The sequence below is a fragment of the Cryptotermes secundus genome, unplaced genomic scaffold, assembly GCF_002891405.2.
Source record: "Cryptotermes secundus unplaced genomic scaffold, Csec_1.0 scaffold15, whole genome shotgun sequence".
Taxonomy (NCBI): domain Eukaryota; kingdom Metazoa; phylum Arthropoda; class Insecta; order Blattodea; family Kalotermitidae; genus Cryptotermes; species Cryptotermes secundus.
The window spans coordinates 554,125-576,366 of record NW_019721514.1 but is presented as its reverse complement, the minus strand read 5'-3'; the positions used below and the strand labels follow the sequence as shown (position 1 = coordinate 576,366).

At 41.2% G+C, this 22,242-nt stretch overlaps 1 protein-coding gene across 1 annotated transcript in view; it reads right to left on the bottom strand.

Annotated features, from left to right (window-relative positions):
- Window positions 1-22,242, bottom strand: part of LOC111875402 (protein Gawky) — a 76,870-nt gene that overhangs the window by 31,408 nt on the left and 23,220 nt on the right. The window contains exons 7-17 of the mRNA XM_023871628.2: window positions 20,775-21,753; window positions 14,260-14,612; window positions 13,593-13,689; window positions 11,623-11,787; window positions 9,996-10,020; window positions 6,512-6,948; window positions 5,688-5,861; window positions 4,682-4,832; window positions 3,015-3,222; window positions 2,847-2,921; window positions 1,502-1,708 (exon numbers count right to left, since the gene is read on the bottom strand). Coding sequence (XP_023727396.1) covers window positions 1,502-1,708; window positions 2,847-2,921; window positions 3,015-3,222; window positions 4,682-4,832; window positions 5,688-5,861; window positions 6,512-6,948; window positions 9,996-10,020; window positions 11,623-11,787; window positions 13,593-13,689; window positions 14,260-14,612; window positions 20,775-21,753 — 2,871 coding nt within the window. The remainder of the gene's footprint in view (window positions 1-1,501; window positions 1,709-2,846; window positions 2,922-3,014; window positions 3,223-4,681; window positions 4,833-5,687; window positions 5,862-6,511; window positions 6,949-9,995; window positions 10,021-11,622; window positions 11,788-13,592; window positions 13,690-14,259; window positions 14,613-20,774; window positions 21,754-22,242) is intronic.

The window sequence follows — 22,242 nt, the reverse complement described above, 5'->3', positions numbered from 1 at the left end:
CTAACCACAGCTCAGGTAACATGGCACTGAATAAGAGGATAATGAGCAAACAATGAACTTGAAAGGGTGATCAAATTTGAGGTATTGTCCCAGAATTTGTCAGGATGGGCTGAGGAAAACACTGTTAACCTGTCAGGACAGCTAGTCTGCAGGCTGAGATATGAACACAGGATACCCAACTATGAAGCAGAAGTATCACCTACTCAACCATGACACTGGTTACACACACCCAGTGTTACATGGAGCCACTGATGTGTACCTAAGTCATTTCCTCCCTGTAACAATCCATCACAAGATGGTCTGCTTTACAGGTTTTGTTTGGTACTCCTGCCATCTTAATATAACTTTGGAGAACTAATGAGACAATCAGAAAATTAATGAACTACTGTCATTATTTAATCATCATTCTTTTGCAACATCGTTAGCAACTCACACCATATATAGTCACACTGATGGACGTTATGAATATTTAACTGAAAAGGATGTGGAAGGAACTGGCTATGGCCTAATTCGGGGTACTATCCCATAATTTACCGTGGGGGAGTAAACAAAACCACAAACCAGCATTATCCATCTAACCACAATATTCAGTTTGCATGAAGAAATTATATCTCACATTGCATTAATGTTCACATCTCAAAACCGGCGGAGGTCATGGAATTTTTAAGGGCGGAAAAATTCAGGGAACAAGTCCTCCGGGAGGGACTTCAAGTTGTGGGTTCCTTGTCGTAGATTTACGGCACGTAAAAGAACCTCATGTCTCTAGGAGGCCTCTGAGCAAAATTAGGTAAAAAGTTTCCCGCCCAAGTAGTTGCCAATGCCTCCGGTAGATTGGGAAGTATCGGGTACCACTGCCAGTAGAGGGGCCGAACTCGCTGGCTGAACAGGGCTGATAGCAAGTACCAGTACAGGAAGGGTATGGCAACTGGTAGAATATCAAAGGGGGACATACAGTAGATCAACAACTGGTCGCGGTGCATGGGGAAACCCAACCCCTCCAATAATGAATGAATGAATGAATGAATGAAAGAATGTTCACATCTGCCTGAAACACGGCTTGATCCAATTATGGCATTCATATAAATTAACAGTGTGTAAAATCTAATGGTTATTAAAATCCAAGATTCTGACATGCAAACTTCATCAAGCTCCTCCCATCTAGAATGGTTAATTACACAAACACATAAAATACAATGAAATGATCACTTTTATTCTAGTCTCCTAATATAAGGAACTGGGTTCATGCTATATGACCCATCTTTTCATGCCAAATGTAACTGATTAACTCTGCCATTCAATAAGACTGCAAGCGTAATATTCATCACCAAGATAACTTCTTTAATAAATGTAGGGATGACTTATGGAAGTCCTGTATTTATACACCACAGAACCCAGTGCAAAGATCTAGAACAATGTCAGCCTCTGCTCAGCTCTGTAAGCATGCCAACAAAATCATAAGCTACACGGGATATATTACTGATTTAAAAATAAAATAACGTACAGGTGGGGCAAATGACATCTGCTGAGGAACTGGGTTGAATCTCTGTCCAGGGAATCCTGCACCAGGGTGACTTGAGGGTAAATCAAATGGCGAGTGATCTTCGTGCCTACGCCACGTCTCCACATTGAGCCGCCCCTGGTTCAAGAGTTCTATAGCATCCTCTAAGTTCATGTTGCTAGTACGCAACGCGCTCTCAACGTCCTCTTTCTGGAGATGAAACAAACAAAACAAATACCGGCTTTTCAATTGAAAGAGACCAATGCCGAGATCAAATACAGCCAACATGAACCAAGACAAACAGCTTAAACAGCGAAGTAGCTGAACAGGTATTTTCATCCAGACTAACTTCACTACAGATACAGACAGAGTTAGCACGAATAAAAACTGAAGTTCAGTTTCATTAGGAACTTATGATGTAAAACACTCATTCAGACCATTCACTAAATAATCATATAAATACAAACTCAAAAATGAAAAAGACAATGATATCAATCACAAAATAAGTCTTATTTGATACCATGATCATAATAAAATGAAACAAAAACTGTACTTCATCAGCAGCAAACTAAAACTTACAGCTACTCTTTTCAGGATCATACCGTGCAGTATTATAAAACACACAGTTCAAAAAGTGAAGATGAAACCAAACGGGGTCACCAAGATGTGAAATGAACTCAGAACTGTACAAGACATCACTAAAATCATGTTACCTAGATTCTAAATATTAGAATTAACATTATCAAGACACCTCACACTTGTCAATCATATTCTACAACTCTGAGGAGGGGGGAAGAGAAAAGATCACCAAGGGAGAAGTTTTAGCCTTGACATTGCATATACATATGGCACAAAATACAAGCTTTTAAACCTCATCTACAGGCAAATGTTATCCAGCTGAGTAGCTAGTGGTAAAGCAGGGCTGGTTTGTCACAGTAGGAAACACTGTAGGGGAAGTATTTTTATACTGCCACGTCCCTATGATGATGAACCATAATGTACACCAAAAAGTGAACTATAAATGTTAGAAGGGCAAAGAGGAAAACATGTACCAGAACTCAAATTTAGTGTATGGAAGAAATTGGAATTGGGTGCTGCCCCTGCAATATGAGTACAATATGAGTACAAAACACTTATGCTTTGGTGAATGATTGTTAACAAAATGAAATTAAGCACAGGCAGGAATCTATGCTCTTGCAAAGTGTGCCTGGGATACATTCAATAAGGTGTACAAAAAGTAATGCAATTATTAAAATATACCAAACACCAAAGAAAATAAAAGCCAGCCACAAGACAAGAAGAAAAAACCTATGCCGTAACACACAAACATATATATATATGCACACACCTTGTAACCCATTTCTGCAAGGATTCGGAACTGCTTGCTGCCCCAAACAAATTCTTTTGTTACAGGCTTTGGACCCTATAAAAGAAAGGAGATACAATTGTCAGTTATCAGAGAGCTTCAGCTCATACTGTTCTGAAAGAATGTGACATACACAGGTGAGATACTCACCTGTTTAGGTGTGTGCCCCCATGATGAGGCCTCAAGGTCTCCATCCACCCAGCCCGGGTTCAGAGAGTTCTTTGGCTTCGATCCTGCCCAAGAGGTGGGAGTGAGAGGCTGTTCATTCCAAGAGTTTACAGCTCCTACACCAGTCTTTGCATCATCGCCCCAACCAGAATTTACTGCTTCGTGGGGCCCATCAGCCCAGGACCCATTCCTGGGAATTTACACATTAACATAAGTAAACACCAAAAAAAAAAAAAGACCAATATTAAGATCTGGGGTGTCTATGTTGATGAAGATGGTGTTAGGAAACTGTGCAGTCTGTATAGCCTAGTAGGTGGCTACCAACATGATGGAAAAATATACTCCGTCTTTAGGGCAGACAAGGTGGTCCATGTCGTATTAAATATAAAATATGCAGTGAAAGGAAAATATGTGATCAGTTCTTCCCACAACCTATTGTTTTATTACAATCTCTCCTCTTGTATATGTTTACTTACAGTTTATTTAATGATGCCAAGGCAGCTCAGATTATACAGTATCAAAGGACAGAACAATTAATGAATAATGAATTTGCAAGAATATGGAAGGAAGCAGTTTAGCATCATGTTATACACCACCCCAGGGTCTGTGCAAGAAGTGAAGTAAAACCATGAAGCACCTCTGTTAGCATACCCACTCTCTGAGCCCACATTTCATCTTGGGGCCTCCCAAACAATAAGAAGCAGAACTAACTGCACATTAAGCGGCCTCCGTAGTCTAGGGGTAACGTTCCCACCTCGTGACTCAAGGTACGCGGGTTCAAACCCGGCAGAGGTCGTGGAATTTTTAAGGCAGAAAAATTCAGGGAACAAGTCCTCCGGGAGGGACTTTAAGCCGTGGGTCCCGTGTCGTAGCTTTACGGCACGTAAAAGAACCTCATGTCTCAAGGGGACCTCTGAGCCAAATTCAGGACATTTCCCGCCCAACAATAGTCTCTAACGCCTCTGGTAGAGGGGGGAAGCATCAAGATACTGCTGAGCCACTAGAGGCCGAACTCGGTGGCACGCACCAGTACCGGTATGGTATAGAGACTGGTAGAATATCATAGGGAGACGCACAATGGACCAATACAGGTCTAAGTGCATGGGGAAACCCACCCTCTCCAATAACAACAACTGCACATTAACTGCAACATTTTGGAAACAGTTTTAATTGTATCACACCAGTCCCTGATGCAGGAAGTGTGCAACATTACATTCTTACTCTACATTAACCTCGTCAGATTTGTGAGCCTTTCTGGGGCTGGTGAATTACGCAGTGCAGCTGTCTGAAGAAAGCTGCACTTTTTCAATGCCAACACGGTTAGGTCCGAGTTCAAAATATTGCAACCAGATATGTAGTAGATTCTAAATTCCCTTTACACTCATGAACTGTTATCCTTTTAACACCCCAGTAGTGCCACATTTAAATCATCTAATTAGGATGATACAGGTTAATGCATCTCATTGCCTCTGAATCCTATCCTAAGCCAGGTGAACCAAGTCTACCTCACACCATGTCACGAATATCCATACCAATGTGTGTTTCATATGATTCTCAAAATAGCAACTGATTATTGCCCAATACAGAACTGGTTGAAATTATCAGCCCACATATACCTTGATCCCCCAAGATTACATCATATTCATTACCTTGGAGCATGCCCCCACAGTGGACCTCCATCAGGCTTCATATTGCCCGAACCATTGTTTGGCATCCTGTTCTGTGGCATTCCTGGAGGACACTGCATGCCACCACGTCCCATACTGGGCGTCGGCATTTCTTTCCAGTGGGACACTTTGCCTGTGTCATAGAACTTAATGTTACTCTTATGAAACTTGTACACAATCCTCTCCGAATCAGCCCAATCATTTCATTATTACAATAAAACTTTGTTAATTTGATACTGGTTAATACAGAACACTCACTAATTCAAACTAAATGGAATTCCCCAGTTTAGAGTATATAATTTTTAATGTTTTGTGAACTAGTTAATAAGACTTCAACTAATAGCTATCAGGTTCTTCCTTAATAAAAAAAATCAAGTAATTTCAAATCTTAGGTTATTTAGTCCTGAAAACTTTGAAATAACGTGGTTTCATTGTGTAAACAGTCCTCTGTAACCTGCTGACTCCATGGAGACGAGTCCTTCTTGAGACCCAAACAGCCATTAAGCTACTAATTTCACATCAGCCCACACAGGTCCCTATCTCATGCCATATGGATCCGGTATACACCCTCCTAANCTCCTTCTCTCAGCTCCTTTTCAATAACACCCTTTCATCTATGTCTAGGCCTTCCAAGTGACCACTTCTTATGAGGTACACAAGCCAATATTATGTATGCATCTATCGTTTCTCCTGTGTGCACTACACGTCATGCACAAAGTTCTCTTTGATCTAAACACCCTAACGATGTCTTGCAAGGAACACATTTTGAGTTAATTATATACTTCCCTCCATTCTCCAATCACTTCCTCTTAGGTCAACAATTCTTCTCAGCAAACACTTTTCCACATTCATGTATAAAGAAAATTACTCACTTTCATTTTATACTACATCCTGGTTCACATCTGTCACAAGCTTTTACGTTTCCTTTCATGTCTTATGCTTCCCACATCACATGCCACATGCACATCTTGTGTGAGGCTGCACATACCTCCCATCCTGCCCTGTTGTTGTGCAGGGTTCCCCCACAGTGAAGTGCCATCATCATAATTTGGTATGTTGCGTCGCTGGGCAGGAGGTGATGGCTCCTCCCAGCCTGTTTTATTTGACCCAGCACCAGCCATATTAATATCTTTTGGTGGTGGACCTACCCACTGGTTCACACCTGCACAAAATAAGCAATATGTCACCCAACAACACAAAAAAATTCATGCTTACGGTAAAACACAGGGCAGCATAGTCGGTATGGTGACAGGCTACAGGCTGGATGGCCAAGGAGTTGGAGTTCAAGTCAAAGTGGGTGGAAAGACTTTTCTCCTCTCAAAGTCCCACCCAGCCTCCTATCCAATGGGGACCAGGGACTGTTTCCCAGGAGAAAAGCAGCCCAGGCATGAAGTAGACTGCATGCCACCAACTAATACCAAGGTCAGGAATACATGGATTTATACATCCATTCCCCAATACATCTTCATGACATAGTGATTAATTAGTTAAGCACAGAAACATATTTTTAGTTTTATGTGTACTGTACTATGCATGTCACAGTGAAATCCCAGTTTGGTAAATATTTTCTCTTCCCCAGCCACAGCCAAACACTGCTCTTCCATACTTGGTGAATTTTGATTATGTAACTGTCTTTATTTGTGCAAAAGTGGTTTCTAAACTACTTAAATAAAGAAATTTATTTTAACTAGATTCACTGTTTCTTGAGGGGAGATGGAACAGTTTTGTGTAATTTTGCACAACCCCTATTTGGTGAATCCCTCAATTTCGTGTCCATCTGCCTTTCCTTGTACACCTTACAAATGTACTCACCACTGCCAGAAACTCCACCAGGCCCAACCATCTTGCCAGGGGGTTGGCTCTGTTGGTGGTGTGGTCCATGATGATGTGGAGGCTGGGGTGGCTGGCCCCACATTCCTGCATCACTCCCGCCATTCAGGCGGCCACTGATACCCCGTGGGTCTCCTCGTAGCATTGGATCCCCTCCGCGTATGTCTCCAATCCCTCGAATGTCTCGTGGATCACGCATACCAACATCTCCACGCATTGGATCTAGCACACCGCGCATATGATCTCGTGGATCCATCATACCACTTCTAGCATCACGTGGATCTCCTCGCAGATCACGAGGATCAATTGCTCCAACATTGCGAGGATCTCTAGGATCACGTGGGTCCATTCCGCGAGGATCACTGCGTGGATCACGGGGATCACCCCAATTCGACCCTGCTCCACCTGCTCCACCTCCGCTGCCGCCACCACCACCGCCGCCACCGCCACCACCACCACCACCACCAGCACTCCAATCATTGTCTTTCTTTCCAGCTACCAATGCAACAGAAGAATACACATATCAACAAGTGTCATAAGAAAACAAGATCCCAAGTGACTCCAATCGAACAAACTGCAGGAACGCACCCTCCAACAGTCTGAAAATGTGGCACAGTTCAATTTTTGGGGGAATAACAGTAACAAATCAAAACTTGAATCAGGATGAAATTAAGAGGAGACTGAATTCGGGTAATGTTTCATAACATTCGTCCAGAACATTTCGCCTTCTCATATGCTGTATAAAAACATAAAAATCAGAATATACAGAACTATAGTTTTGCCTGTGAATCTGTATGTGTGTGATACTTGTTCTCTGACTTTAAGGAAGCAACACAGACTGAGGGTTTTTGAGAATATCTGGACAGAAGAGGGATAAGGTGACACAAGCCTGGAGAAAACTGCATGAGGAGCTTCGTAACTTATACTTTTCACCAAGTATAATTAGAATGATGAAGTCTTGGAGGATGAGATAGACAGGACATGTAGCATACAAGAAGATAGTACTTTTCAGTTAAAAGGCAAGTATACTCATATTGTATTGGTTGAGTTCACACAGTAGCACGGAAGCTGATTGCTGAGGGAGAGAGGGGAATGTGAGGCTTGCGCCACTGATCTCACTGAAATATGAAGACCATACTCTTTGTGCCTTTTGCTGCATTCTGGAGACTACTCAGCCGACACCAATGGCTAAGGTTATGCAAGGACTCCTGCAAACACTCCCAAAGAGTGGAAGTGTCCGCACAGTGGCCATAAAGTCCATGAATCAGTCAGTGGATTCTTCTGTGTTCAGTCAGTCAATGAACTCCTAGCTTGGTGACAAGAGGCCAAATGATGCTGTGACTGCAATGAGTGAGCAATAGCACTGTGTACTATTCTTAAGAGCATAAGTGGTTATAGAGGGTGGAAAAATACCTGCTCCAAATATCAGTAAAGATTACAGCAAACATGGCTATGTAATGAACTACTGCAACACAGAAAATACTGCTGTACAAACTGTGCCACACTGGCCTACTTACTATCCTGTAACATACAAGACCTTGCACTAAAGCTACTTATCCGCACATACTATAGTGTATAGACCGGTTACTAAGCGGTGACTCTGTAAAACAGCTATGTAATGCCTGCAACTTCAGAACAGCATTTCCTGTGGTCTACTATACATTGGTGCAGTAAACACACCTCTACAATAATAGAGGGGTTGTGCTGTCTGAGTGGCTCATGCCGAGGGGTTATCTTGAAGAAAACTGGGGCAGCTCAATTAGTGGACAAGAGTTCCGTACAGAAGTCTCTGAAGAAAAGAATCAGTTGCAAGAGAGCAACTGTGAGAAACTTTATGTGTGGTATCTGGAGTGTGCGATTCAATAAGACTGTTAACAGTACCAATATTAAAATCCATTGCCAGGAAACAGCTAGTGAAGATTGTAATAGTCTGAGGACACTAGTTTGTGTCAGTGATCTGTAAAGTGTAATTATGAGTCGTGTGTTAACACGGTCAATAAATTCACGATCCAATCCAAAACACCATCTATAGTCACCCCTAAATTGTGACAATATAACGGCCAAATGTCCATCTGTCCATGCATCCTGCCTTGTTTCTCCCAAATGGCATATCATGGAAAAATATGGCAAAGACAAAAGATGTTCCAGTTGAAGAAACAATTCCCAGAAAAATTGATTTCGCTGCTACACACAAAAGCCTGAGCCAAAGTGTTTCTTTCCCCATATTCTCATCCATAAGCAAAGCATGTTACCATGCTGACAGTTGGTACATCTACTAAGACTTGAAGCTGAAGGTTTTATAATTATTATCCTTCAGATATTTTATAATAGCAATACTAATGAAATGTGTCTATGAAGTAGATTATGGAGTGATGTATTTTCATGTTTGCTTCAAGATGACTTAGGCTGTGATCTGGTAGTTCTAAATAGCAGATTACAATCTATGACATTGCGAACACATACCATTTTAGCACAGAAATAAAGCTTTCTGTATGTGACCCAAACCACAAGAACTGTGTTCTGAAGGTCACAGGGAACTTCAAGTATATGTGGACACCATACATGTTATGTACCACCACAAAAACAAGACTAGATTCTGAAACTAGAGTGGAGATTTTTCTGCATAGGAATGCTAATATCACATGTCTATACAAGATATCTTCTGCTATTCAAATTTGTCATTTTCCCTTCTGTGGAGATATGGAGAAAAAAAAAAAGTAGGAATACTGATGAATACGAAGATATTTCCACAATTCAGCTTTCTTTCTGCACCAACAGATAAGTGTGTCTGCTCACCATGGTCCCACACAATACCAAAAAATACATGAAAAAACAATGGTTTCCATACCATCCCAGGAACCAGATGTCAGCACCTAATTGTAAAACTGGAGCACAATGCAATTAACATAGTTTACATTCCAGCAAGTAAATTTTGTTCTGGCAAAAAAAAAGTATTCTACCATGAAGGACCACATATGATAGATACCCTGTGAAAAAAAGAGGTCGTCAAATGCAGTGATGGAAGGAGTCTTCATCTGAACTTTTTAAAGTAACTCTTGGCAAATATTGCAAAAAAGAAATGAGGTGAAGTTACATAATTTAGGCTACAATAACAATGAATTTTTCACAACAAGCTTTCTTCCTCACAGTTCAAAATTTCTTGGCGAAAGTGTGACTACCCTGCTGCACTTTCTCTACCATCCAAGCTCTTAAAAACATTCACACCAGAATGTTTACACTTTGAGAGCAGTTCCACAAGGAACCTAACAGAAGCGGGTTTGGCTCACTTGACGATGGGAACCACATTCAAAGTGCAATGCATTTAAAAAAAAACAGCAATGGCAGAAAAAGTGCAAAAGAATAGTCTTAAGCACAGTCTTCATGTTAGGATAAAAAAAAAAGCTACCCAACAGGCCCTGGAAGCCTACAGGGTTGTGAGATGTCAGGGCTCCCACACTTTCTAGACAACTGGCTCACAGATGGCTGTGAGGCTGTCAGCCATACATGCTCGCCAGTTGTCCTTTACACCCAGGAAGATTCCTGGTATTCATTTCTGTTAGAGGCTGGGCTGAGCTGACCCCAGGCCATAGCGTACCTCAGAAACGTCTTTCTGCTAGGATCCACATTTCAGGCAAAATTTTCATTTTGGTTCATTTTCTCAAATTCTCAAACTGTCCATATTTGTATGGCATTTATTTCAAGCCATATTAAAACAAATACACACGAAGAGGAAAAAAATGAGGAAAATATATCCACACAAATAATATTCACTTTGCAAAGAGTTATGCTACAGACTGTTTTCCCCACCAGCAAAATCTTGCAATTCAACAAAATGTCATTAAGAACAATGAACAAACCCTTAATATCCGCTTCTGATTAGCCTGCAACTGTAATCGTTATCTGTGGTTGTTGTGTTCTACAAGTAGATAAAGACCCTAGGATCTACAACAAGCACTTTGAGAGTACACTCTCTGGTACGAGTACAATGTGCCCTCCCATGCTCAAGTTTTCCAGGATTTCTTTTGTGTACTTCTGCTCACTCCTAAGTTACATGCTCCGTCCATCTCATCTTCTTTAATAAAATCTGTCTTAAGCCAGCTTTGAGGTTTATCATACTTCGAGTAGGCAAGCCTATAGAATATTCTTGTGTACAATGAGATCACCAGTATACGGACACTTCCAATGTTCCACTTTTTCACATATAGCCCTTGATGGAAACTTCAGAATCACAATTTCACCAAATATGAAAGGTATGGAAAGACAAACTGATAGAATAAGAATAACAGCAGCAGCCTACAGGTACCTTCTTCTGACAAATGTTGACATTGTAATTAAAACACGGCTTATACTGCTACTACCTCCCAATCCCACCACCGTTTTCCACGTAAATGACGTGACAACACACACTGCTCTGCGTAGACTTATTACACATAGCAAGTAAATGTCTTATGTACAACTTTCTAGGATACAAGCTGTTTAGTCCAGCAGAAGCTTACAAATATGTTGGATTCAAATACTGACTTCATCTTCAAGGTAGAAGACAGACTAAACAAGAAGCCCTCAGCCTGCTGGTGCTGTGACCCACAAGACAGCGGCAATATGTTCCTCCAAATTATCAGTGACCTCCAACTAGTCTTCTCAGCATCACTTCCCAGAATACAGAACCCCCTACAACCAATGATCTAAGAATCTCACATCCAACATGTAACACACACAAAAAAAAAGGTCTACTTTCAATTATCACTTTGTATTTTTTACGTAATTTAACATCCTACCCTAGTCAGATACACTGAGTTTGTAGGAACACCAATGGAGGCACCACATGACAGTATGCCACTGACCACAGGGACACACAATGCCCGAAGTTGCCAGAATTAGATATCACAGATGTCAACAGACTTAAACAGGCCCCCAGGAACAAACACAACAACCACAAATAACTGAGCATAGAAGCCAACCACGAATCAGAGTTCACAAAAATAATAAAAATAACTCCACCATCAGAGCCCTACAAGACGCACCTCCCCACATACCACCACTAGGCCCCGCGCTGTTCGCTCCCCACTGGCCCGTCGCTCCCCCTGGTCCAGCACTGGATGGAACACCTGTCCACACATTTGAGCTATCCCCAACGTCGTCATCCTCACCCCATGTACCACCGATGTTAGATGTAGGGGTATGTCCCCATGGCGTTTTTTGAGTCTGTGATGCAGGTGGCTGCCCACCATTACGGAGATTTGCTTCCCATAAATCTGTACCTACAATTAAAATAATAAAAGACTTTTAGATGAAGCAAATCATTACTGATTTTAGGCTTTCATGGTGGTTAATTACTGACGTTAATTCTGTTCTCGGGTTGTTACATTGTGTGGTTGTGGGCAACAGTGTGAATGCTTTGGAGGAACATGCTGCTTCCATTTCCAGGGTCAAAGGAGACAGCACGTACCTCCAGATCATCAACACCACCAACCACAACCATGTGGTGGTACCTGAGAACAGAATTCACCTCACAGTAAACCACATTTTCTACACACAACTAAAATGAAAACAAGGTACTCCAAAATACTGTATACAAAACTCCCAACAGCAGTTCATTCATCTCACACGAACCACGCTTATCCATTTAAGGCGAACTGTTTTATGAACTAATACGACTGCAAATCAGAACCGCAAAACAATTTTCACTGAAAGTCTTAAGACTATATACAGTTAGACTCGAAAGGATTCTGACGATGGTGTATACTGTACTTCTTTTGGCTTGTTTTGGACTTCATCCACTGTCTGGTATGTAAAAGACAAAAGACCATGACGTTTCGGAGAATGGATCTGTCTCCGTCTTCAGGTCCAGTGATTGAGACTAGCTCTTTCTAATAGGCCCAACTGAGTGGGTTTATCCTTCCCTATCCACCTGAAGACGGAGACAGATCCAGTCTCCGAAACGTCGTGGTCTTTTGTCTTTTACATACCAGACAATGGGTGAAGTCCAAAATAAGCCAAAAGAAGTACTATATACAGTGCTGAATGGCAGGATGTACATATGATGAACTGGAGAGCATATTCTTGGAAGTGGTCGTTATTTAAATGAGGTATCCAAGAATTTGATTTGATGGACCAAGGAACCCCCCCCCAAAAAAAAAACTCCCTTCGTGATATGAGGGGGGGGGGACTCCTCCCAACAACTGGTGTCTTAACCAAAATTCAAATCAAATACCTCTCAATTTTAAGACTACAGCATGTCTCCAGAACCAACAAGCTCAGCAGAGAGCATTCTACAATACGAAAAAGAAAGTTATGACTGAAGTTGACACGCTTATAATTCATAATTAAGTTGGACATGCACAAGACTTAACAATTCAATGATTCTTCTGAATATATTCCACAATTGTGTCATAATGCAAAAATATCACATGAATTCTAAACATTTCCTACCTAACAATGAAATCTTATGAAACAACAAAATGCACAAAGCTTAAAAATGTTTCCTTTACACACAATTTGAGGTTCTCACAGTGGTGGTTATGAAGAGTTCTATCTTCTGGATCATAACATCATGTAGCCCAGTGGAAGTCAAGAGATGTTTCAGAGAAACATACTGATTCCAACTTCAGGTTGAAGAATAAGGCAAGCAAGAAACCAGCTTGCCCCCTGACTTCAACCTACTCGTTTCTTGCTTGGCTGAATATAGACGGTATGTTCCTCAGAAATTTCGGCTGACTTTCAACATACTACATGGTGTTATGATCCAGAAGACATGTTTCCCCTGTGTCTGCAGGACAATGGCCATGAATTCATAATATGTTAATTTGAAATAGCAACCACACATCACATTATTGTGACAACACATGCACAGAGTTGAAATGACTGAAATTCCAATTCACTCCCCCAAAAGCTAAGCCCACCACAAACTCGGAGAGACAGCAGATATATTATCCCCTCATCCTGCATNTAACCACAAAAAAAAAAAAAAAAAGAATAAATAAGGCTGCCAATTCCACTGTGTTGAGAAATTTGAAATCCTGATGACACAGTTCAGTATGATGTACGACGCAATGCAACTGCTTACCATTGTTCACATTTGGCTTCCAGACTGGAACACCGTCTTTCACACCAGGTTCCGGAGAGGCTGGAATGTCCCACCCAGTATCCTGATTCACATATTGCTAAAAAGAAAAGCAAACACAAATTGACAGCAAATATGACGCAACTGAGCCTGGGAGCTTCCTTTCTGTTTATCCGTGGCATAAAGCCAGCCTCAAGTGGCCCTAGATATGCAGTGCTCCTGCAAGCATAGAAAGCTACTTCACGGACTTCATCCATGTCAAGACTATTAAAATCACTATGCTCTGGAAATACTCTCCAACAATGAGACTATTCTCTACCAAGGGGCACTATAGAGTAGGTTTCCTCTCAAATCCTGTTCACCTAATGATGGACACAGAACAAATTTCCAAAGCATGGAGGTTTTAATGAACTCTGATGATGGGCAACGTCCAGGAAGAGGAGAAACATAAGACTGCCAATAAACAAGATGGATTCAGGTTAATGAAATTGATTTTCAAACATCTCATGACAGCTACATTCCAAGTTAAAGACAGTATTAAAGAGGAATTCTAGATTAATATACAGATAGAATTCCAGGCAACAAAACTGAATGGCATGAACTCATTCATGAAATGAAAGAATATCAACAGACAGAATGCTACAGGCTCGTTGACAGCTGATATACTTACACCCCCCCATCCATCTTGACTAAAAAGTGCTTCTCTCATTGTGTTCAACTGCTCCAACTGCTGCTTGGTTGAGCTGTTCCCAGTACTGCTGTTTGCTCCAGAGGCCCCAGCTACAGAACTGCCACTATTTCCAGTTCCTGGATTGTTGTTATTATTGCTGCTGCTGCTGCTGCTGTTGGCTCCCGCAGTACTGGGCTGTTGATTGGCTGGTAGTCCCTTGCCAGCTGCCTGTGCCCAAGATGTTGAGCCATTCTGCTGCTGCTGTTGTTGCTGCGAGGATGTAGCCTGAGATGGTGGGGGCTGCTGAGATGGAGGCTGACCAGACTGTGCGTTGCTGCCTTTATTCGTACTGCCTGTCAGTCATAATAAATATCTCACAATAAAAATCTTTATGCCTTATAGCTCATGTTATGATATAACGCTTAAGATTTGTATTCAGGTGGTGTCAGTTTCAAATCTTGTACAGCATTCACGCTAGTCTGACTGAGAATTTTCATGATTTTACTCAGTCCCTACAGGTATGACAGGACAGTGCCTTAAATTTTGCCATTATTGCTTCAGTCCGCATCCTTTCCAAATTCAATATTCATCTGATGCTGCATAGTCTACACGCTGACAGCAACATTAAATAATCCCCCCCCCCAAAAAAAACACTTCATTGCAAAATAAAATTAATGCTCAAACACCTACATCTTCTGCCTTCCCATACACTGTTTAATCACATTAACATGTAATGTCTTCTTAACCCTTTCACTGCTAGTATGTTAAGTAACTCTCAGTACCCACTGTGCTGAATTATTTTTTAAGTAAATCTTTTTTTAATAATTTAAGTGCAAAGTATGAAACTTTGTGATCAAATGTTAACTAATCTTACCTCAGACAGGGAACAGGCATCAGAAGTTGCAAAAATGTTGAATTATTCAGTATTTTTCACAGGGGAAAAGTCAATTTAAATCAGGGTTGTCCAAGATGGTCAAAAAAGTACATAATTCACTATCCTAGTCTTATCACTATGTCACATCTTGACCAAAGTCCACACCTTTATTTAAAAGTATTATAGAGAGCACCACGCACTATATGAAGCCATTTTTACTACACCTGTGAAATACCTGTGTCACATGACCACGGAGCGTGTGCCTCGCTGTGCAGATGCAACCTTTTATATTTCTTAAGCTAGAGGGCAGAAGAATGCAGCCATTGAACTGAATGATGCTTCATTACATTCCCAATAGATGACTCTATGCACCCGCCAAGTTTGAATGAGATTGGTAAAAAGAAACCTGAAACTCTAAAGTTGCAATACGGGTTTTGTCGATCGCAGCAAGGACGCCATGTTTTTCAGAGATCGACATATGTCGACCACAACAGTGTAAGGGTTAAGAACTGCTGCATCTTAAGGCAATTTTCAGAAGTTCTGTTTCTCTCAACCAGTGGTCCATGAGAGAAGTCTGTAGGGTTGGTTAAATGAACACAACTGAAATGTCTTGAATTTTTTGCTTTTGTTCACACTGTGCACACTCATAAGCATTGCCTACAGACTATTCCTTCCAAACAATTACAATCAAATTGTTTACACAAATGCAGCAATGGCAGGAAAAAAAATTGTTTGAAAATTTCAGGTACTTCAAATACTTTACAATCATTTTTAAAAGGGATACATTATAAAAAGCTGAGAATCACTGCTTTACAGAATGTACACAAAAGATTTTGGGCATGACAGAATCTTACATGGCAAGTTCCCAAGTTTTTTAAGTTCTAGCTGCTAACTTTTGTCTCTGCTTTCCATCCCACAAAATTTTAAAGATAGACTTCTGCCACCTTGGGTAATATTTTGAGCCTTTCCTTGCTTCGATCCAGTTACTGGGCTGAAAGTTGCCCTTAATTAGGGAGACAGTCACAGCTTGAGAAACAAAGGCAAACAGATTTTTAAGAAAATACATTTCTTTAAAACACTTATCACTGATTAAAGAACATCTAAACACACCTGAAGTTTTGAGGGCTAAGATTTATTATATACTTAAGCTGTTCAATGTTTGGCATACACTCCAGACAGCACATTCAAGGAGTCGAGATGGGAGGAAGATGAGCCCCAATCTACAGGTCTTGCAACAAAACTAAGCATGTTGCTATCCACTAGGAATTGGCCTCAGTCTGACATGTGAGTAAGGGCAGGGGTGTAAAGCATCATGTCATCCAACGGACACGGGGTCCAGCAGACAGCACCATGCTCTGCACCCAACCATTCCTTCCTCTGTTACTGGGCCACATCTGCTTCCACCTGACTCATGCTGAAGACAGCAACTGCAGTGCATTCCAGAATGTCCAAATACCAAAATGAGGCTGATTCCCAAAAGCCAAATTACACCTTACATACAGGCTGCAAAGACCTAAGGATAAGAATTTAAACAAATGCTTAAATGATGCACCGTTGGAAAGACTTTCAGGCTTTCTTGAACCTGCACCTACGTCCTCCTTCCACTTTACTGAATAGGTGAAACCCAAAGCCACTTTACTCCTGGATAAAACCTCAGCACCCACAGGGACAGACCTGGTAAAACCCAAAGCCATTTTACTCCTAGCAACAGAGCCTCAGAACCCTCAGAACAAACAACAGGTGAAACTCAAGGCCAGAGCCTCACTGGAGAAAACAGTGAAGGGAAACTGCACTGCAACTACATCTAGACGACACTTGCCCATAAACACAGCTCAGTCTATACAATCATTCTGATCCCAACTGAATACACATAAAAATATAAAACAAAGTGCCTGGAGACTAATGATACTAACATAAATTACAATGCTTGCTTTCCTAGAACGACAGGGCAAGGCTATCATATTCAGTAAGAAATAATTACCACTACTTGCCTTAATCCTTAACTCAAAAGCCCCACCACAGACCTATCTGCTAAAAACATCAAAGCTGCTTCAGGACAAGTACAGTTGCATGGAATAACCAGATCCTCAAATTACATTCAAACAACCACAATGACACACAGCATGAAAGACTGTTTTTTCTTCTAAACATCAGTAAATCACCTCTGATGCCATCTAGTGACAGAACTGCTGTACTACGTGATTAATATCAAGCTCATCTTATCAGCTGTGGCAGTTCTAACCCAAGTAAGTCTGCTGACCTAACTGGCTCACACGTGTGTAAAAGGCTGAAATATCTCCCTATTACCTGTGTAATACAATCACATACATTCAGCACTTCTCTTAGAGTTTATTATCATCATCTATTTAAGGATACTTCAAACACTCTGGATTATATAGTGCCCTACTACAGTGTAAATTACAGGATCAGTGAGTAACTAACTGAAAGTGTGTGTGTGCAAAGTTTAACAAGAATAGAAAATGGTTTCAGAGCAATGGCAGCAGACATATCCACAACAGCACCAATGCACAGTGTGAAAGGTTCATCCCAATGTTCACAAATGCGAACCCCTGGGCTCTATCCTAATGCAGCTAAATTCAGTTCGCACCAGCATACCAGTTCAAGTTCCATGTACATCTAGGTCACCCACGTGCTGTCTCTACCTCCAGGTCTTATAACTGAACTTGTCTGCACTGCTAAGTTTTCTCGTGTTTGCTACATGTCCTTCCTATCTTATTCTTAATTGAATCATCATACTGCTCTGGAATGTTACACAACAGCAAAAATTACCAAAGTCCGGACAAACCAGTTGGTTCCACGTCACGTAGAAGATCGAAGCAACAGATTCCTCCAAAAACAATGGGTAACATTCTACCTGACTATGCAATCATATCCTACAAAAGTGTAACTTTGTATAGCAGATAAACATAAAAGGCAAAGACATCCCTGTGCTTAACTAAGCAAGCACTATGCCATTAAGGTGTATGGGGGAGTGGATGTATAGATCCACATTTTCTTCACCTCATCACTAGTTCAAAGTTGGTCACCTTCACACCCCTGCTGTTTTACATCCAGGGAAAGAGCACCTGGTACCCACTGGATAGGAGGCTGGGTTACTACTTCCTCCCAGAGCACTTCTCTTTAATGAGCCTATTTGCAGTGCATTATGGAACTGTGACCACTGCTCCCAACAGTAACAAACTCCCAAACCTGCACCTTATTAATTTTCTTTATAACATGTTGTTCATTCCCTCGGATATTTTACAAATCTGGGTCATCTGCAAAGTTCCAAATCATTTTTGTCACTGATCTGAAAACTCACCTACAAAAGCTGCTGTCCCTGGTGAAATTCTCAAACACAAGTCAAGCATTACTGCCTCAGCCGACATCCTCATTCAATGTTTATGTACTTATAAAATATAACCAACATTTCTTAAAGTACTAATGTTTGGAAGTTTTCAAGTTTTGAAATGTGCTCTGAGAACTATGATTTTGGTGAATTGTTCAATAAACAGACAAATAATAGATTATTCATTGTAAAGAGGTAAAGGTCAAGCTGTCCCCGTTAACAGGCCATGAGGGCCCATAGGAGTATGAGAGGCTGAGGCCCCTACATCTTCTACACAGTAGGCTCATAGATGGCAGTAAGGTTGCCAGCTTTACACACTGGCCGCCCATTTTACCACCCAGAAAATTTCCTCATACTCACTTCTGTTAGAAGCTGTGTCAACCCCAGGCCATAGTGCGGCTGAAAAGATTAGGTCAACTGAAAAATCCAAAGACTTCTTTAGGATTCGATCCCATAACCTTTCAGCTTGTAGCATAGCGCTTCAACCAACTATGCCATCACATGCCCCTTATTCATTGTACATTTGATATATGAAGTGGAACCCCCATTTAACAGTCCTGACTTAAGGTTTTCTCTCATTTACATCCAATATCAATGATCCCAAATCAGTAATCTTAATGATAAATTTCCCCCATACAAAATTTTCCTTAGTTTAGTGTTCAAACCCACTGCTACCCAAAGAAAGGGTTTTACCATAACACAAACTCAGTGACTTCTAGGTAAAACCTGTTGCTAAAACTGAAGACCAGAAACACATTTGAATGCAGTGGTTCACATATCATACCAAGAGCAGGAAGCACAAATATGCATCATGGCATGGCTACTGAAATTTTCATAATATTTTTGCTGGTAATGGACATCATTTGCTTCACCATATGTATCTCTGCAGATATTCTGGATTCCTTGAAATATTTCCTGCTAGGGCAGAAGTATCAAAACTGAAATGAAGACTTAGATTTATGGTATACATGTTAAACAGGATTACAGCATGGGTACAAACCAAATTCATGACAAGTGTTGAGTCAACAGTAGTAACAGTTTCACCAAGAGAGTGCTAGTAACAAAACACAACCAGTTTTTATACACTGTGCTGGCTTGAGGAATAGCAATATCATATACCAAACCCTCATTAATCCCGATACAGTTAATCTAGAATGAAATATGAAAAATTCTGTTCACAGTTGAGTACATACTTTAAAAAGACATGTGGGATTTGGGAGCAAGAGAACTTTCTGACCGTGTTGAGGACAGCTTTAGAGACCAAAACCACCAAAGAAAAAACGAACACTGGCTTAAGTTGGATGAAGGTGACCCTGGATTTCAGTTTCTGACAGACGAAGAAATTGCTGCAGTGATATTTTTTATTTGTTTTCATCAGCACTACCTGTATTAGGAGCTGGTATAGCATAGTCAGTATAGCTACTGGCTATGGGCCAGACAACCAAGGGGTCGAAGCTCAAGTCCCAGTAAGCCCAAGAATTTTTCTTCTCCATGTCGTCCAGACCAGCTCTGGGGTCCACACAACCTATCCCATTGGTACTGTGGGCTCCTTCCCCGGGGTTAAAGCGGCCGGGGCGTGAAGCTGACCATTCACTTTCAGTTAGTGCTGAGGTCAAGAAAATGTGGATCTACACATTCATTCCCCTATACTCATACACCTTCATGGTATAGTGCTTAATCAGTCAAGCGCAGGGAAAACTTTACATCTTTTTAACTATCTATTTATTCGTTTTCTAAATTTTTTCTGTCTTTCAAGGTTATCATTCACTTCATCAATCCAGATTATTGGTTAATCCCGATGGCCACCTCCCCAATCAATCTGAATTAGGAAGGGTTTACTACAGTTAATTTTTAATATGGACTGCCAGTACCTCAAACTAGAGTGTCAAATGGAAAGCACGCAGATGGAAGAAGAGGTGGTCTAATTTAAGATAATTATCCCAGCATATATATGAAGGGACTGAGAAAAATCACACGAAACCTCACCGGGACAGCCATCTAGATGAGGTTCAAACTAGGTGCCTCCGGAAGTCAAGTCAGAATATTGATTAGAACAATATGAAACTGTTGAGTACATACATACAATTATATGCAAATTATTGCTTCATGAACACCTATTACACTATATCCTATGAACAATTCAGGAATTCAGGTATTACTTTTGAGTCACAACTACTTTTTTAAAGAATATTCTGTTCTTAACATGTGATCAGTACCAAAGTGTTAACAGTGGGATAACCAGGAGGTAAGAATCAGTGGAACTTGGTTCTATCCATGAATTCACATCCTCACCTGGGTTTTGCTGTCCGCTGGGCCCCTGACTAGAACCTCCACTCCCTGTGTTCCTGCTTACACTGTTGTTATTGTTTCCCCACTGGTTCTGTGCGGCTGCAGTGTTGCCTTGTCCTTGGTTGTTCCCTCCCCAGCCTCCAGCTGAAGAGCCTGAGTTGTTGTTATTGTTCGAGTTGCCTCCAGAGGAAGTCCCCCAACTTGAAGTACCACTGTTCAGTGAGCTCTCTCCGCCGCCACGGAGCCCGAGCCCAGGAGGAATTCCCCACCGGGCATTCGTTGCGGGCCCTTCATTTGTAGCATTACAGTACTTGTACTGATGAGTTGCACAGTGAAGCAGGAGCTTCGAAGCATAACATTCACAATTCTTAACATTATTGCTAGTATAAAGATTATTAAAGCTTGGTGGTGGGTTACTGTCAATTTTACCCTGGACTGTTGCATTCATGGCAGACGCAAGGGAAGGTTTGTCATTACCTGCTGTCATCCCTTCACCTTGCGACTTAGGAATGTTGAGAAATGGAGTCACACTCCATACTTTGCTGCTGTCGTCGTTGGCATCTCGATTCTCCAGTTGCCGGGACTCGACAGTTTCCCCGGAACTGACAGTTTTTTGGAAATTCTTAACATTAATAAGATCATTATCCTGATCAGAAAGAGCACCAGTAGTAAATTTCACTTCCTCCCCCACTCGTTCAGCTTTCATCTCACTTTGTCCATTGTCTAGAGATGGGAGATTGTCCCGTGGAACGCAGTCAGCGACAAATGAACCACTCACTGCCTCTACGCTACTAAGGTTAATAACATGTTGGCTAACTGTAGTAATAGTATTTGGATTTTCATTGGCCTGAGTGACATGGGTGGGCTCCACATCCATTGTAGTTGTTGTAGTGGTAAAGCTGGTGGTGTGACTTTGTGCACAAATAGACAGACTATTGCTGCTGGAAGAACCATGGTGACTGGCAAACATTGCATTGAAGCCCTGCAGACAAGCAGAAACATCGCCATGTTGGAAGTTGCGATACCAATCAATGGACCACGAACATGAAAGCTCAAATGTTCAGTCTGAGGTTTTCATGGCAGGAACCATAAAGAGTACTGTCTCCTGGGATGTCGCTATGTAATATGCACAAATTTTCTGATGTTTCAAAGAAACGTTCTGCCTCCATCATTTAGGTCAAAAAATAAGGCAAGCAAGAAACCAGTCTGTATTTCCTTCTGGTTGCTTACTTCTATTATTCTCTGACGTTAATAATCGAGCAAATACGTTCTTCTGAAATTCCACTGAACATCCACCAGAATCCATAACACAACACCCAAGATTCAGCACCCTTCAGTTGACATATTTTTTACACAAAAATAATAATAAAAAATATATTTCCATTCAGCACCAACAGATTACATGGAGGTCAACTTATCCGGTAGTCACCTATGTCTTCCTCCTACAAGATTACCATACTTACACTTTGTG